Source organism: Chionomys nivalis, chromosome 7, assembly GCF_950005125.1.
Source record: "Chionomys nivalis chromosome 7, mChiNiv1.1, whole genome shotgun sequence".
Classification (NCBI taxonomy): Eukaryota; Metazoa; Chordata; class Mammalia; order Rodentia; family Cricetidae; genus Chionomys; species Chionomys nivalis.
This window is the reverse complement of record NC_080092.1, coordinates 39,969,004-39,984,677: the sequence shown is the minus strand read 5'-3', so window position 1 is coordinate 39,984,677 and position 15,674 is coordinate 39,969,004. Positions and strand designations below refer to the sequence as shown.

Genomic DNA, 15,674 nt, shown 5'->3' with positions numbered 1-15,674 from the left:
CAACCACATGGTGGCTCACAACCGTCTGGAATGAGGTCTGGTGCCCTCTTCTGGCCTACAGACATACACACAGACAGAATATTGTATACATAATAAATAAATACATATTTTAAAAAAACTTTAAGAGATCTGCCTTCTTTCAGGGTTTACTGTAGTTTAAGAGTATGGTACTGGCTGGGCTTGGCTTGGTGGTGCACACCTCTAACCCCAGCATTCAGAAGACAGAGGCAGATGGATCTCTGAGTTCTAAGGCAGCCAGGTTCACATGAGGCCTGTCATCCCTCAGGTTAGGTGACTGGTTGTCACAGCCTCTATATTCCTTCGTAGCTACAGAAATGCTAAATTCTTGACGTTGCTTTGCTATTTGCTCTTTAAAGAGACAGAAGAAAAAATTGATTCTAGCTGGCCAGCGGGGTGGGCAGTGCGTTCAGTGCTTGTTTTAGTGATAGATATTATTACATGTTAAGTTTTGCTTTTTAATAACCAACTATTTGGGGCAAAACTAAATTGTTTTTCTTTAATACCAACCACTACATGTATGGAAGGACCTTTCAGAGAAAGATGGTCTGTTTTCTAGTGAGCCTCTTTATTCAAGTCTTCCTGTTCTCCCCATCCACAGACCTCCACAGATTTCAAGCACGTATCATAAGAAGACTGTGTACAGATTGGCTTGGGGGCCACCAGTCCCCCCAATGTCACTTGGTAAGTGTCTTGATCATTCTTAACACACATGAATGTATTCTTCCATTTTAATTAGAGCCTGAAGGCTGTAGTGTGTCTGTGTGTGTGTCTGTGTGTGTATCTGTGTGTGTGCGCGTGCACATAGGTGCACCATGCCTCCAGGAGTCTGTGTGAGCAGCAGAGGTGGGTGATGTTGGAGATTAAAGGAAAAGCTTGACTCCTCCTGCCTCCCCGAGCTCTGAAGTACTGCTCTTTTCTTCCACTACACAGAAGAACCTCAGACTGGGTGCTGGCCTGGGTGGCTAAGGTCTCTGTCTTTTACTCCTATGGCTCTGCCCCTCCTTATTTTCCCACCCTGACTGCTGCTGATTTCCATAAATTAATATGTCTTTCTTAGTATCTTTTAAAATGAGTCAGCAGTTTTCCCACGTTCTTTCCTACTGTCTGAAGGTAGCACTGGCTTTGTGTTGCAAACAGGAAATAACTTTACAACTAAGGGCTGTGCCCTGAGACACAGTCTTGGCCATGTGTTCACACAAGCCATAAGATTCTCGTTTCTGGAAGAAAAACTACGTTGTCAGCTTTTATTTGAGACTATAGCATTTTCTCTGATCACATCTTTAGTGTTAATGCTCCTGAATGTCAGAAGAGCCTTTGCAGTGAACACAGTATCTCAGAAGTGAACTAGTTTTCCTTCTTCTCACAGCTTTCCAGATTGGTAGGAGGGTGGCTTTACCCCAGCATGTTAGATCTTTCCCCACCCACAGCTGGGAAATAAAGCCGGATGTTAACCGTGGTGTGCTGGGCTAATGATGTACCTATGGAAGTGCTACCCCGGTAAAGTGAGAAACTCAGGAGTTTTTCCTTCGTAGGAGGGGAAGGAGACAGGCCTTCCCTCACCTTGTACAGCTGTGGAGGGGAAGGCATTGTGCTGCAGCATAACCCCTGGAAGCTCAGCGGAGAGGCCTTCAACATCAACAAACTTGTGAGGGACACCAATTCCATCAGAGTAAGTTCCAGTGGGCTGGAGTCCACTCAGCTTCCTTTGGTTTTTCTTACTCAGGGCTTTCTGTAGATGCCTGTCATGCTTAGCCAGAATTCTCAGATAGTTGATAAAGCTATTGGTGAATTTGTGGGTTGCCTGTTAGACCTTAGAGATATTTATCATTGAGTAAAGCAAAGAACTGTATGGGAGACTTAATTGCAATGGTAAGATAAAAAAAATCTTCCTCATCTTCACAGTAAAGCAGCCTTTTGGTTTAGGTTTTTGGGTCGTTTGGTTGATTGGTTTGGTTTCTTTTTTTTTTTTTTGACACAGGGTTTCTCTGTGGTTTTGGAGCCTATCCTGGAACTAGCTCTTGTAGACCAGGCTGGTCTCGAACTCACAGAGATCCGCCTGTCTCTGCCTCCCGAGTGCTGGGATTAAAGGCGTGCGCCACCACCGCCCGGCGGTTTGGTTTCATTTTTGAGACAGGGTTCACCATATGTAGTCCTGACTGTTCTGGAACCCACTGTGTAGAACTCACCTAGCTGCCTCGCCTTTGCTTCTCAAGTGCTGGAGGAAAGGTGTGCGTCCTTTTGAGGCTAGCCTTCCAGCTAGAAGCGCCTGTTGGCAATGGTGTGCTCAGACCTTGTCTGCTGTTTTCTTGTGGTATGATGACTTCTTATTAGCCCAGGCTGACTTCCTGCTCCTCCTCCCCCAGCCTGCCAGGTGCTGAGGTTGCAAGGCAGTGCTCGCAGAGTCACACATGCACAGCAATACAAAACATTCTCTTGGGACCTTTGCCTAGGTCTCACATCAAAACACACGCCTTTAATCCCAGCACTTGGGAGGCAGAGGCAGGCGGATCTCTGTGAGTTCGAGACCAGCCTGGTCTATAAGAGCTAGTTCCAGGACAGGCTCCAAAACCACAGAGAAACCCTGTCTCGAAAAAGCAAAAAAAAAAAACAAAAACAAAAAACACATTTGCTTTGACTTTGTGTCATTGTATTTTGTGACTCAACTATTTTAACTTTCTTTTTTGAGACAGGATCAAACATAACTTAGGCTGGCCTCAAGCTTGGTTCCTGCCTCTACCTGCCAGATGCTAGCATGACAGGTGTGCTCCACAATGCCTGGCTTCTACAGTTGTCCTTAAGTCAATCATAAATATTGAGATTTCCTTACCCTTGCAAATGAGCAGTTTTCATTGCTGCTTCTCGTTTTTTGTATGCCTACCACAAGGTAACATGATCATAAATCATATGCGATTGTATTCTTTCATTTTCTCCAATGTTGTCTGTATGTTAACATCCAGTAATGAGCAAAATTCCTGTCCTCACAAGGTTTTAGCTGAGTGACAGCTGAGTTTCTATATTAGAGTTCAAATGAGGATTCTGTACAGGAAATAGGAATTTGGAATCTCTTCACATAAATGACTTTGAAAAAGCTGTGGACGGGTAATAGAATAAACAAAAGAAGCAAGTAAGGAAAACAGGGTCATGGGGCCGATGACATACACAGCAGGTGAAATTGATTGCCACGCAGCCTGACTACCTGAGTTCTACATAAAGGTGGAAGGAGAGACTCTGATCCCAGAGCTGTCTTCAGATTTCTACACACATGGATAATAAAATATTGTTAAGAAAAGGAAGCAAACAGGCAAAATCCTGACAGGACCTGTGTAACAGCTGATTTGATTTCAAACAGTATACTCGTGGGGAAATGCTGGGGCATGTGCATTTTGCAAAGGGGACTGTCTTTTGGTTAGCTTTATTCTGTAAGGTGGAAGACTACAGACAGTACTTACCGGACTCTGTTCCATTTAAGAAGCTGCAGTCAGAGTACTTGTTCTCAGTAACTCTTTGGCTGAATGTGGTTAGTCTAGAAAACCGCCCTTCAAAATTAGAACATGTTTTAACCCCAGGGATTTTTTCCCTCATGGTCATTGAATTGTGAGATAAAGAGCAGAAAGAAGTTTTTTACACCCGTGCCTGGCTTGTTCTGCTTTCTAGTATAAGCTTCCTGTGCACACAGAGATCAGCTGGAAAGGAGATGGCAAGGTCATGGCTCTCGGCAATGAAGATGGGTGAGTGTGTCCTTTACAAAAAGTTGTAATATTGTAGCGTTCGCTAGCTGCCAAGGCTTTCTGCGGTGCCTAATGGCAGAACCATTGTGTTCTGTGTCACTGTGGACATCCTCGGCTCATCTGGACTCTATATCTCTGTGAAGACAGACTGTTTGAATCTTTACAGCTCATTGACAGTGTCTGACTACACTGTGTTGGCTATTGGAGTCTCACTGTGACTATAGTCACAGCCCTTTTTTATAATTAGTTCATAATTCTCTCAACCCCCCCCCTCCACCCTGAACCAGTTCCTGGTTCCTTGTGAGAGAAGGACCTCTGCCAGGGAGAGCGCGCCGTGCTTCCTATCTCTTCCCTGCACTGAGGGAAGAAGAGGAGGGCTTGTAACTTGATTAGCTTTCATTCTCATCCTGCTGTCTTGTTCTAGGTCAATAGAAATATTCCAAGTTCCCAACTTGAAACTACTCTGCACCATCCAGCAGCACCACAAACTCGTGAATGCCATAGTCTGGCACCATGAGCATGGCAGCCGTCCAGAGCTGAGCTGCCTCATAGCTTCTGGCTCCAACAATGCAGTCATCTACGTGCACAATCTGAGAACTGTTCTAGGTAACACTGACTCTGCTGGGATGATACAGGACTTCAGGCTAGCCTCCTGTAGCCAAGGATGACCTGGAGCCCCATCCTGCCTGTGCCTTCTAAGCTCTGGGATTGCAACCTTGCACTTCCATGTCCAACACTAATCTGGGATTCTCTACCTAGGGGAAGATCCTTTAAAATGAAGGTGAAATTATAGACTTTACAAATAGATTTTTTTTTTTTTAAGATGAGGGACTTTGTCATCAGGAGAACAGACTGTATTACCAGAAATGTTGGATTTCTTCAGGTAAAGGAATTGGTAGTGACTAGAAACACAGAACAGTTGTTTGGTCACTGTTGTGCAGTTTTATCTGGTATTTTCTCATGAATAGCTTCAGATGATCTGTTACTACCTAGAATACCATCAAGTGCAGGTATGTCCAGAGGGAGGTGCTCTTGTGTTGGCCTTTATCTACACATCTCCTACGGTAGTCTGCCTGGAGGCCCTGTTAGTGAGCTACATTGTATTTTTATCTGCACTTTTGAGCATATATCATTTCCTTCTCTTTTCTCCCTCCAAACCCCTCCGTGCACGCCCCTCAACTCTCTTTCAAATTCATGTACTTTTTTTCTTTAATTGTTGTTGCACATACATGTTCCTAAACATAAGTGCAACGTTCCCAGTCCATTTAATGTTATTTATAGGTATATGTTTTTAGGGCTGACAGTTTGGTGTTAGATAACCGGTTGATGTATTCTTCCCTGAGAGAAGACCATTTCTCCCTTCCTTAGTGTTTCTTAGTTGCCGTTAGTTCTTTGTTTAGTGTTGAGGCCTTGTAAGTTTTCTCCTTTCTACATTAGTCTACTATTGTACTATTTGTTCATGTTTGGGTAGCCATACTGGTGAAACTTTATGGTCTTTTCAAGGAGACCCAGTCTCATGCAGATTCCCTAATCTCCAGCTCTTTTTTGTTGTTTGTTTGTTTGTTTTTAAGATTTATTATGTATACAGTGTTCTGTTTGCACAGCATAAGAGGGCACCTGATAGGTGTTTGTAAGCCACTATGTGGTTGCTGGGAATTGAACTCAGGACCTCCCATTCTGTGGCTCTTATAATCTAGTAAGCTATAGTAAGCTACATTCTTTTCTTTCTTTTTTGTTTTATTTGGGTTTTTTTTGTTTGTTTGTTTGTTTGTTTGAGGAAGCGGGGGTAAGACAGGGTTTCTCTGTGTAACAGTTCTGGCTGTCCTGGAACTCGCTCTGTACACCAAACTGGCCTTGAACTCAGAGATTTGCTTGCCTCTGCCTCCTAAGTGCTGGGATTAAAGGTGTACCACCACCACCCAGCTAAGCTACATTCTTACTGAAATCTCAAAAAGCCTTCCTTGCCTCTTGCCATGTTCTGTCTTCCTGTGTATCCTTTCTGGGGCAGTTGATGTGACTTCTTCTCCTTACCTTCTAGAGAGCAATCCTGAGTCTCCAGTAACCATCACAGAGCCCTTCCGGACCCTCTCGGGACACACAGCCAAGGTTACCAGTCTGGCGTGGAGCCCTCATCATGATGGAAGGCTGGTATCTGCTTGCTATGATGGCACAGCCCAGGTACTATGCGTCCTTGAGCCTGAGTTACTTGGTGTGGGGGGAGGGGTGGTAAGGGTTGGTTTTTCTAAGCAGGGTTTCTCTGTGTAACAGCCATAGCTTTCCTGGAATGACGTATTGTAACTTAAACTTTCCCTTCTTCCCTCTCAGTTTTGGGTTGTTTTTATTCCCCTCCTGTCTACAGAAGGACTGTCTGAGCTAGAAGACATAGTTTCATCATAGCCCTTGACAGATCACTTTTGACTTATAGTCAGTGTCAGGAGTTCTGATTACTCTGTGTGGTGGACCCAAGTGGCCCAAAAAGTGTCCTTCAACCAAACCAACATAAAGATTTTAGCTAATTGTAGATACTCTTTTTGTTGTTGTTTGGGCTTTTGCTGCAAGGCAAGCTGTCCTCAAACTCTCTATATTTTGATTTTGTTTGTTTAATTAACATTGTGTGTGTGTGTGTGTGTGTATTGGAGGGGACAGGAAAACTTACAGGAGTTGGTGCTCTCCTCCCATCATGTAGGTTCTAGGGATTAAATTCAGATCATCAGAGTTGGCAGCAAGGGCCTTTTCCACTGAGCCATCATCTCACCACCCTGTCCTCAAAGCTTTTCCACTGAGCCATCATCTCACCACCCTGTCCTCAAAGCTTCAATCCTTTTGCCTCAACCCTCCGTGCTAGAACTATAGGCGTGGGCCACATGAGATAGTGTTGTCGCATGAATGCATTAGGTACCTTGCAAATCATGTGAAAATTAAGGCCCATCATGATTTATTTTAATTGAGCAAAATTACAATCTAGAACAATATAATTATCAGTTGTTTGTTCTGTCATGCTAATGTTGGTTCTAGGTATGGGACGCCCTCCGGGAAGAACCTCTGTTCAATTTCCGTGGACATCGAGGCCGGCTGCTATGTGTGGCATGGTCCCCAGTGGACCCAGAATGCATCTACTCAGGTGCAGATGACTTCTGTGTATACAGGTGGCTGACCTCCATGCAGGATCATTCCCGGCCTCCTCAAGGTTGGTCAGGATGAGATTATGGGATTCCTTTTTCTCTGCCTCAGTAATTGTTGCTCTGACCCCACCCAGCATCATCCATCACGGTAAAATTGTAACAAGTGTGGCTGTGCTCTTCCCAGGGCTGTTAAACCTCATTATTCACTGGGAGGGCATTGGGAATGAAAGCACCTACAACATCTTATGCCAGAACGAAAGGGTGTGCTCAAAGAACTGAGACATTTCAAAGTATAGGGAGCAGCTTGAAGGGTTACTGGCTAAACAAAAAGGGGGACTATTGACAGGAGGGGCCAGCAAGGTGTCTGCAAGTAGGGGGATTAGTCAGGATTCTCTAAAGGAACAGAACTAATATAATGGCACACACATGCAGCTTATTAGAGAAAGCTGTGGTCTGGGTTCCAACAATGGTTGTCTCCCGATGGGAAGACCAAAACTCCAGTAGTTGTTCGGTGCCGTCCACAAGGTGGGATGTCCAAGTTCCACATCTGGTGCTAGAGTGTGGAAAGATTCCTGGAGAGTTGTTGGTCTTCAGTCTGTGCTGTACTCCTAAAGGAGCAGGTTCTAATACTGACAAGAGTGAGGGCAGCCAGGCAAAGGTAAAGGCTTCCTTTTCCATGTCCTTTTATGTAGGGTGCCACCAGAAGGGGTGGACCAGATTTTAATGTAAAAGATACTCAAATTAGTGTTGTCTTGGTCAGAAACTGGACACAATTCAAATGCTAATGAACATATGAGTGTATCCTTACAGAAGAAATGTACATAGGCATAAGAAGGAAGTTGTAGGCTGCCCATGTGTACAGGTCTGCTTCAACCCCCTGAATAGAAACAAAGAGCAACTACTGATAAACGCAGCAAAGTTGATGAGTTTCTGACAGATCTCACTGAGCAGCAGCAGCCAGGCACAGGGTTTGTACTGTTTCTGTGAAACCCTAGAGCAGCTGCTGAAACTCGGACTGGTGACAGGTTATCTACAGGGCAGGTGGGGTCTGGTCTGTGCTGGAATGCTGAGTTCTAGTACTTTGAATCTGTCAAAAGCAGTTGAGATGTGAAAAAATGATGAATAGACTGTAAGGAAATAATAAAAAGCTTTAAGGAAGAAAGAGGGCAGTGCTGGATGCTGCAAACTAGTCAGTGCCGGGTGCCTGGCAAGTGTGCTTTCCGGTACCGAATCACATAGGTCTCTCCTGAGAACCAGTTCTGTCCAGCAGTGCATTCCAACCAAGGAAGTCACAAGTGCCCACACAGTGGCACAGTGACAGTCCCAGTCAGGAATCTGATGGTGGAACTAGGTAGTCCAGAAGTGTGGTAATGGACAACAGACACTGTCAGGACACCCTCTGGTCATCTAATTAAAATAGCCAAAGGACAGATAAAAATCATGTACTGTCTACCTCCCAGGTACCCTGGAGGAGCAGTGTCTCTGCGACCAGTTGAAAATGTAGTCTGCATCCCTTAAATAGTGTGGGCAGACATGAGTGGAATTAATGGACTCCCAGGGGCTGACTGCTGATGGGGGTGTAGCTGTGAAGGCATGGAGAAGGCAGGGGTGTGTAAAGACTGTCAGAAGAGTGGTGTATGGTTCGAAAGGATTTTGCCAGGATGCTTCTGGCCCACAGTGTGTATTTTAGTCTATTATTTTTATTGTGGTCTTTGTAGGGAAAAAATGTGTTGAACTAGAAAAAAAACGGCTCTCTCAGCCTAAGCCAAAGCTTAAAAAGAAGAAAAAACCCACCCTGCGACTACCTGGAAAGCAAGATTCATCCATTGTCACTGAAGATGAGAGTTCGAGGGAGACCTCAGTACCTGTTGAGAATGGTGTGTCGGACCAGGATGGTGAGGAGGAAGCCCAGGAGCCAGAGCTGCCACCGTCTCCAGTGGGTAGGTGCTTCTAAAACACCCGTCTCACTGGTGTATTGATGTGGCAGGTCTTCCTCTGTGTGTAGGTCTTCCTCTGTGTGCAGCTTCTGCATCAACTGAGACTTTGCAAACATGGTAGTATTGTTTAAAGGGGTTTCGTTCAGTTTTTAATATTGATTTTCGTTTCGTGTGTATGACTATTTTGCCTGCAACTATGCCTGTGGACCACAAGAGTGCCCATGGAGGCCAGAAGAGAGCATTTGACCCCCTAAAACTGGAATTATGGGTGTGGGGAACTGAACCCAGGTCCTCTGCAAGAACAGCCAGTGCTCTTAACCTCTGAGCCACCTCTCCATATCTTTAAAAGGTTAAGTCGAAATACCACCTTATTGTTGTTGTTGATATTGTTGTTTTTATTGAACTATTAAATGCCACTTTGAAGTGTTACAAGAGCTATAGTACATGATTGGGGAAGAGTCAATAGTACACAGAGGCTTCAGCTGTTCAGGGTAAGACACAGGGCACAGTGAGACAGGGCAGTGTGCATAGGCATGAACGGAGAGGAGGACACATCTGTGTCCCTTTAACAGCTGACCTTTAAATATTCCAACTTATATGAGAAAGGTAAGTTTCCCCTGCGCCGGATGATGTCTTAATCACTGTTGTGTTGCTGTAAAGAGACACCACGACCAAGGCAAGTCTTATTTAAAACGAGACAAAACATTTAATTGGGGATGAGTGACTCAAGTGCTTGCTGCACAGTCCTGGGTTTGATTCTGGAACCCATGGAAAGATGGAAGAAGAGACCTGACTCCAAAGAATTATCCTGACCTCCACATTCACCACAGAGCACACAGTGATAATGATTTTAAATTCCTTTGTATCATATAAGGGCTACACAAAGTGTCCTGTGCTTCTGTTGGTTAGAAAACAATTTGTGTGCTTAGGATTGTGACTGTCACATGTACCTGCTGTTTTCTGTGATTGAAGCCTTTTCCTGTTTGTACAGTGAAGCTTAAGTTCCCTAACAAGTGACTTGCCATGTAAGCAGGGTTTCCAGTTCAAATGTCAGAGTTCTGAATAATAACCTTAGAGACTCCCATGCAGTGGGTGAGACGTGAGCACCTGCACTGCTTGTCCAGGGCACAGTGGCTGGCATTGCATTGCTGAGCCTGGGAATGCTGGTTTTGGTTTTTGTTTTGCTTTTTTGTTTTGTTTTTCCTTCAAGCAAGACAGGAAGTGTGTAATAGCCCTAGCTGACCTAAAACTAGCTGACCTAAAACTAGACCAGGGTGGCCTTGAACTCACAGAAACCCACCTTCCTCTGCCTCCTAAGGGCTGGAATTAAAGGCGTGGCCACCACAGCCCAACTCACCTGTTAAATGCTCTTATAGCAACAACTAGACTCAGACAGTGTGTTTTGAAACAGGGTCTCACTCTGTAACCACAGTTGATTGTCCTGGGACTCACAGTGTAGCCTAGGCTGGCCTCAGCCTATAGTGATCCTGCATCAGTCTCCAGAATGCTGAGGTTACAGGCGTGAGTTCCCTTGCCGGCCACCTTTCTATTTGTTCCTGTCTCAAACCTTTTCTGTTCTTTTTCCCTTGTAGTTCCTGGTGAAGCTGTTTCCTGCATTTCTGTTTCCTTAGGTAACAGAAATGAAAAGTCAAAAGTCACAGTTAATAGCAAAGCCACCTCACTGAAAAAGGAGCCACCCAAAGAAAAGCCAGGTCAGTATCTTCCATGAGTACATTTTACCAGACATTCCTAAGACCTTCTGTGCCCACGAGAGAGCCTTTTGTGTAAGCGTGGGATGTTTGGATTATGCTGTTGGAGGTCATTTTGTTTTTTGGTTTTTTTCACATTGCTTAGCACTTGAAATGTCTTACAGTTGTTGGTATCACTGTGAATGTTAACAAGAGCATTTTGCATGTTTTTGACTATGCACCAGCCAGCAAGGTATAAAAGCTGCTGTCTGGGAGTGGCTTGTTCTGTGCCACCCTCCTGTAGACCACACCCACATTGCCCACATTTGCGTTCCTTCAGCTCTGTCTGTGGTCTGTTTTTCTGAAATTATTGCTGTTGTTTCATTTCAGAGGCCTTACTCAAGAAAAGGAAGGCTCGCTCCATGCTCCCCCTGAGCACAAGCTTAGACCACAGGTCCAAAGAGGAACTCCATCGAGACTGTTTGGTACTAGCAACTGCAACACATGCCAAAGGTACCAAGCGCTGCTCCTTGCACCTGTGCGCTCACATTGATGGTGGTGCTGTGTGTTAAGTAAATGAGCAGGTGTCTAAGATTACTACTGCCTGGACTTTTTCCCCAGCTTCCCTTGTCTTTGACCTCCCTGCCCCCCTGCCATGCCCCTATCTTGCCGCCACTGCTCCCGGTATCCCATCTGTCGCTGTTACCCAGCCAGCCATCTTTGAGCCACATTTGGTCAAGCACCTACACATCTATTTTCCAGTCTACCAGTGTCTTTAGGTTAAAAAAAATCTTCACTAGAGATGCTCCATAATGAGGCAGTTACTGTAACGTATTTGATGGTAATTTATTTTTTAAATGATTATTGGTTTTGTTTGCTTGTCATAGCCCAGTATTTTGGTGTTTTTATTATGAATTTGATGTGTTGAAAAAAATAACACAGTTTTTAAAAATCTTAAAGAGAGTGAGTCCCCCTGCTTACTCCACCACTGTTTTCTCTTGTGCTTTTTATGGGTATGACTTGTTTTGGGGATTTTGAGATGATCTAAAGTCTCCTTGGCTAGCAGTAGCTAAACTTACTGGAAAGTAAGGACTTTTTACATTCTCAGGTGGAGTGGGTACTCTGAATGGAACCCAGGGCCTTGCACATGCCAAGCAAGTCCTCTATCATTAGGACATACATAAACATAATTGACTGTTGTAGTTTTGGTTGGTTGGTTTCTCAAGACAGGGTTTCTCAGCTGGGCGGTGGTGGCGCACGCCTTTAATCCCAGCACTCGAGAGGCAGAAGCAGGTGGGTCTCTGTGAGTTTGAGGTCAGCCTGGTCTACAAGAGCTAGTTCCAGAACAGGCTCCAAAACTACAGAGACAGGGTTTTTCTGGGTAACAGTCCTGGCTATTCTGGAACTTTCTTTGTAGACCAGACTGACCTCAAACTTACAGAGCTCCTACTGCCTCCTGAGTGCTGGGATAAAGGTGCACACCTGCGTGCTTGGCTCCTAGAGGACTCTTAATACACTCTAGTTAATCTTCTAACAGGAATCTAAAGGGCATGTTGAATTTGGAATCCTCTTATACTATTTTTCCCTCAAGCTTTTGTCAGCACAAACTACAAAATGGTATTGACTCATTGGATTCTTCCCAAGCTGACTTTTAAAAGCTCCAAACTGTTTCTGTCACTAGCAGGAGGTACAGGGTAGAATAAACGAGGACCTGGAATGTGGATTTTTTGTCTCTGAAGTAGGTGTGGGGGCATGTGTCCAGAAGTTACTGGACGAAAGCTGTGGCTGTGACTTTTTCCATTTTAAATTAGCAGAGCTAAATGAAGATGTGTCTGCTGACCTTGAAGAACGATTCCACTTGGGCCTCTTCACAGACAGGGCTACTCTGTACAGGATGATGGAAACAGAAGGTGAGGCCTGCTCAGTCTACGTGGCCCTATCTCTCTTCACTCTCACTAATTTTGACACATGCCTCTATGTGACTGCCAGCCTGTGCATTGCCATGCCATGCAGTTTAATCTGTGTACAAACATGTTGCCATCTAGGCTACTCCCGTATGTCCTTTATGTGGTCATCAGACTCCAAACGGTAGCCTCTAACTGGTGCAATGCTCTTGAGGACCACTGGTGACAGTGGCCTGGCAGGCTCCCGCTGGGTGACAGTGGTCAGCTGGGCCCCAGCCCCATTCATATATGTTGGGCTTGGTCCATGGTTCAGATCTATAATCCTAGCACTCTGGAGGCTAAAGCAGGAGCATCACAAGATTGAGGCCATCCTGTATGTCCATCTTGTGAGTTCTAGGGCAGCCTGAGCTATGAGGAGACTTTGTCTTTAAAAAAATAAATAAATAAAATAAAAAGCTAGGGAGCAGAGGGATGGCTCAGCAGGTAAAAGTGCAATCCTGACTGAGTCCAATCATCAGAACATGCATAGCTTGCACTCATCCTAACACCCTACAAAATGGGAAACAGATGAGGATGAGCTGGAGCATAGTGCAGAAACAGAAACCCTGTCTCCAAAGCAAAGTGAAAGGGAAAATTTAAAATTGGTCCTGGAGAAATGGCTCAGCGACTAAAAACACTGACTGCTCTTTGGAGGACTCGGGTTTAGTTCCCAACACTCACATGGCAGCTCACATCTTTCAGTAATTCCAGTTCCAGAGCTTCTGACATTCTCACACAGACATACATACACACAAAACACCGATGAACATAAAATAAAATTTTTTAATTAAAAAAAAATCCCTCAAAGTCATTTTAGTAGATGGCTTGCTGATCAGTAAGTGACTATATACTTCTTTTCCACTGTGACCTTTGTTTTATAAAACAGCTTTCAAACTCTGTCTCCTCTACACAGGAAAAGGCCACCTGGAGAGTGGCCACCCTGAGCTTTTTCACCAGCTCATGCTCTGGAAAGGCGATCTGAAAGGTGTTCTCCAGGCAGCAGCAGAGAGGGGAGAGCTTACAGACAGCCTCGTGGCTGTGGCACCAGTAGGTATGTGCTTCTTGGGGAAGTATGTTGCTTTCTAGAATGTGCCATTAAAGATGCCTCAACACTGATGTGGTGGTACACAGCCAGCACCTGGGAGGCTGGGGCAGAGGAATCACCAATTCAGGGTCAAAAAGAAAAAAAAAATGACTTGGCAGTGCTTGCCTCAAGCTTAAAGCACTTCGAAATAGATGATGTACAGAAGCTAACTCTGCAGCAGTGGCAAAGGCTGGGGACACATCCCCCGCTGGGTTTTGTCAAGACAGAGGAGCGGTAGCCCTGTGCTCTGTAAAGTAGGAGATTCATTTTGCTCACAGTTCTGGAGGTTTGGGAACCAGAGCCAGCATTGCTCAGTGGTGGGTGGCAGAGGTACCACAGAGGTCAGAATAAAGATAAGACAGGGACAGGGCAGGCTGGCTTTGTGGGTGAGGCAGATTGAGCCAAGCCTTGCTCTGTTTCTGACAACTCTTGGGGATTAGTCAGCTCCACAGATCAGCAGTGGACAGTCTTCCCAGGAATGCTGTCCTATGTGTTAATTAGTGTCCACCAGTCCCCAGCTCTGGTGATGCCTCTAGCACATAAATCAGTGGTGGACAAACCACATCTTGAAGGACAATTGGACCATATGTGATAAATTTGAAAATGTTTAAAACCTTTGACCCAGCAGTTCTAATGATAGAAACTAAACTGTACTCACACTCAGAGACATAGCAAAAGACCATAAAGGCCTGCATGCCCATAAGTAAGAGCCCTGTCAAGTCATGTACACAGCTAGAATAGAAACCCTTACAAATACCCAAAGACTGGGGCAGCCTTGTGCGTCCTTAATGTGAGTGAGCTCTTAATGCAGGCAGCTAACATGAGCCTGGAAGCGCTGATCCATGCTATAGCTTGAGATTAGGAAATGAAGAATTATGACCCAGCTTAAGGAAGCAAGAGAAAGTCCCCTAAATGCCCTTAAGACCACCATTCCTCCCCCACAAGCATGATCATCTCTATTGGAGATGTAGTAGAAACCGCTGGGTGCCAACTGGACATGGTGTTGTATACTAATCCCAGCCTCAGGGGGCAGAGGCAGGTGGGTCTCTGAATTCCAGGTCAGCCAGGGCTACGCAGTGAGACCCTGTCTCGAAAGAACAACTGTTGAGAGTGACAGTGAAAAAGCAACTGTTTATCACCAAAAGTGCAAAGATGAAGTGCACAAAGGAACTTTGATGGCACCAGCCTTGCCCAGAAAGAGGTGGAGGAGGACGGTGAATTTAAAAAAAAAAAAAAAAAGAAATCTGTCTTAGAAATGAATACCTTCGAATGGGGCATCGTGATTGACACATCTCTATGGCTGTGAGGTAGAGCTATTGATGTTGTGGTGAACTTGTACGTGGGCCACATAAATCAGAATGTGTGCTGGGTCTCAGCACCCCAGCCAGAAGCTCTCTTTAGACAGTACCCTCAGCAGAAGGCATGCATGGCCTTGCTGTCACTGTCTGCTCCCACTCAGAAGTGTCCCCTGAACATCTTTTTGTGTTGATAGAGCAAGTCAAAGAATAATTCCTGTTTCAGAATATGGGTGTGGGGAGGGAGTTGAAGCAGAAGTGCTGCATAGCATTTGAAGTAGTGCCTGATTGTTCTGCCTACTGGAGTGATGAAATGGCATTTTTAACTCGTGTACCTCCTTTGATGGACCCTCCTCCTTTTTTCCCACCTTTAAGCTGGCTACAGTGTGTGGCTGTGGGCCGTGGAAGCCTTTGCCAAGCAGCTGTGTTTCCAGGATCAGTATGTCAAGGCTGCCTCTTACCTGCTGTCCATCCACAAAGTGTATGAAGCTGTGGACCTTCTCAAGTCAAATCATTTCTACAGGTCTGTGCGGTGGGGGCTTGGTGGCACATAAAGGGGGCTCCTCTAAAGATTTCCTTTATGTGTATGTGTGTGGGTATGTGCACATGATCTCACGGGGGCCAGGGACAGTGGATCCCCCTGGAACTGAACTTACAGGAGGTCTGAGCTACCCAGCATGCTGGGACCCAAAATTGGGTCTTCTACAGGAGAGCAGTGAGTATTTCTAACTGATAAGAAATTTCTTACCACTGCCCCTCCCCACCTTTTAAGAAAAATCTAATGTTCTAGTCTTAGGGTTTCTACTGCTGTGATAAACACCATTGCCGAAAGCAACTCGGGGAAGAAAGGGTTTAC

The 15,674-nt window shown here is 45.1% G+C and overlaps 1 protein-coding gene across 4 annotated transcripts in view; it reads left to right on the top strand.

Annotated features, from left to right (window-relative positions):
• The window catches only part of Gemin5 (gem nuclear organelle associated protein 5), a 47,040-nt gene that overhangs the window by 16,984 nt on the left and 14,382 nt on the right, over positions 1-15,674 (top strand). For 2 of the 4 annotated variants that reach the window (XM_057775255.1, XM_057775254.1), the window contains exons 10-21: positions 620-702; positions 1,554-1,690; positions 3,676-3,749; positions 4,174-4,355; positions 5,788-5,927; positions 6,765-6,936; positions 8,590-8,811; positions 10,401-10,520; positions 10,887-11,009; positions 12,311-12,406; positions 13,353-13,490; positions 15,194-15,341. In XM_057775255.1, the coding sequence (XP_057631238.1) occupies positions 620-702; positions 1,554-1,690; positions 3,676-3,749; positions 4,174-4,355; positions 5,788-5,927; positions 6,765-6,936; positions 8,590-8,811; positions 10,401-10,520; positions 10,887-11,009; positions 12,311-12,406; positions 13,353-13,490; positions 15,194-15,341 (1,635 nt within the window). Of the gene's footprint in view, positions 1-619; positions 703-1,553; positions 1,691-3,675; positions 3,750-4,173; positions 4,356-5,787; positions 5,928-6,764; positions 6,937-8,589; positions 8,812-10,400; positions 10,521-10,886; positions 11,010-12,307; positions 12,407-13,352; positions 13,491-15,193; positions 15,342-15,674 lie in introns of all 4 variants that reach the window. The other 2 variants (XM_057775253.1, XM_057775252.1) reach the window with 1 other exon arrangement.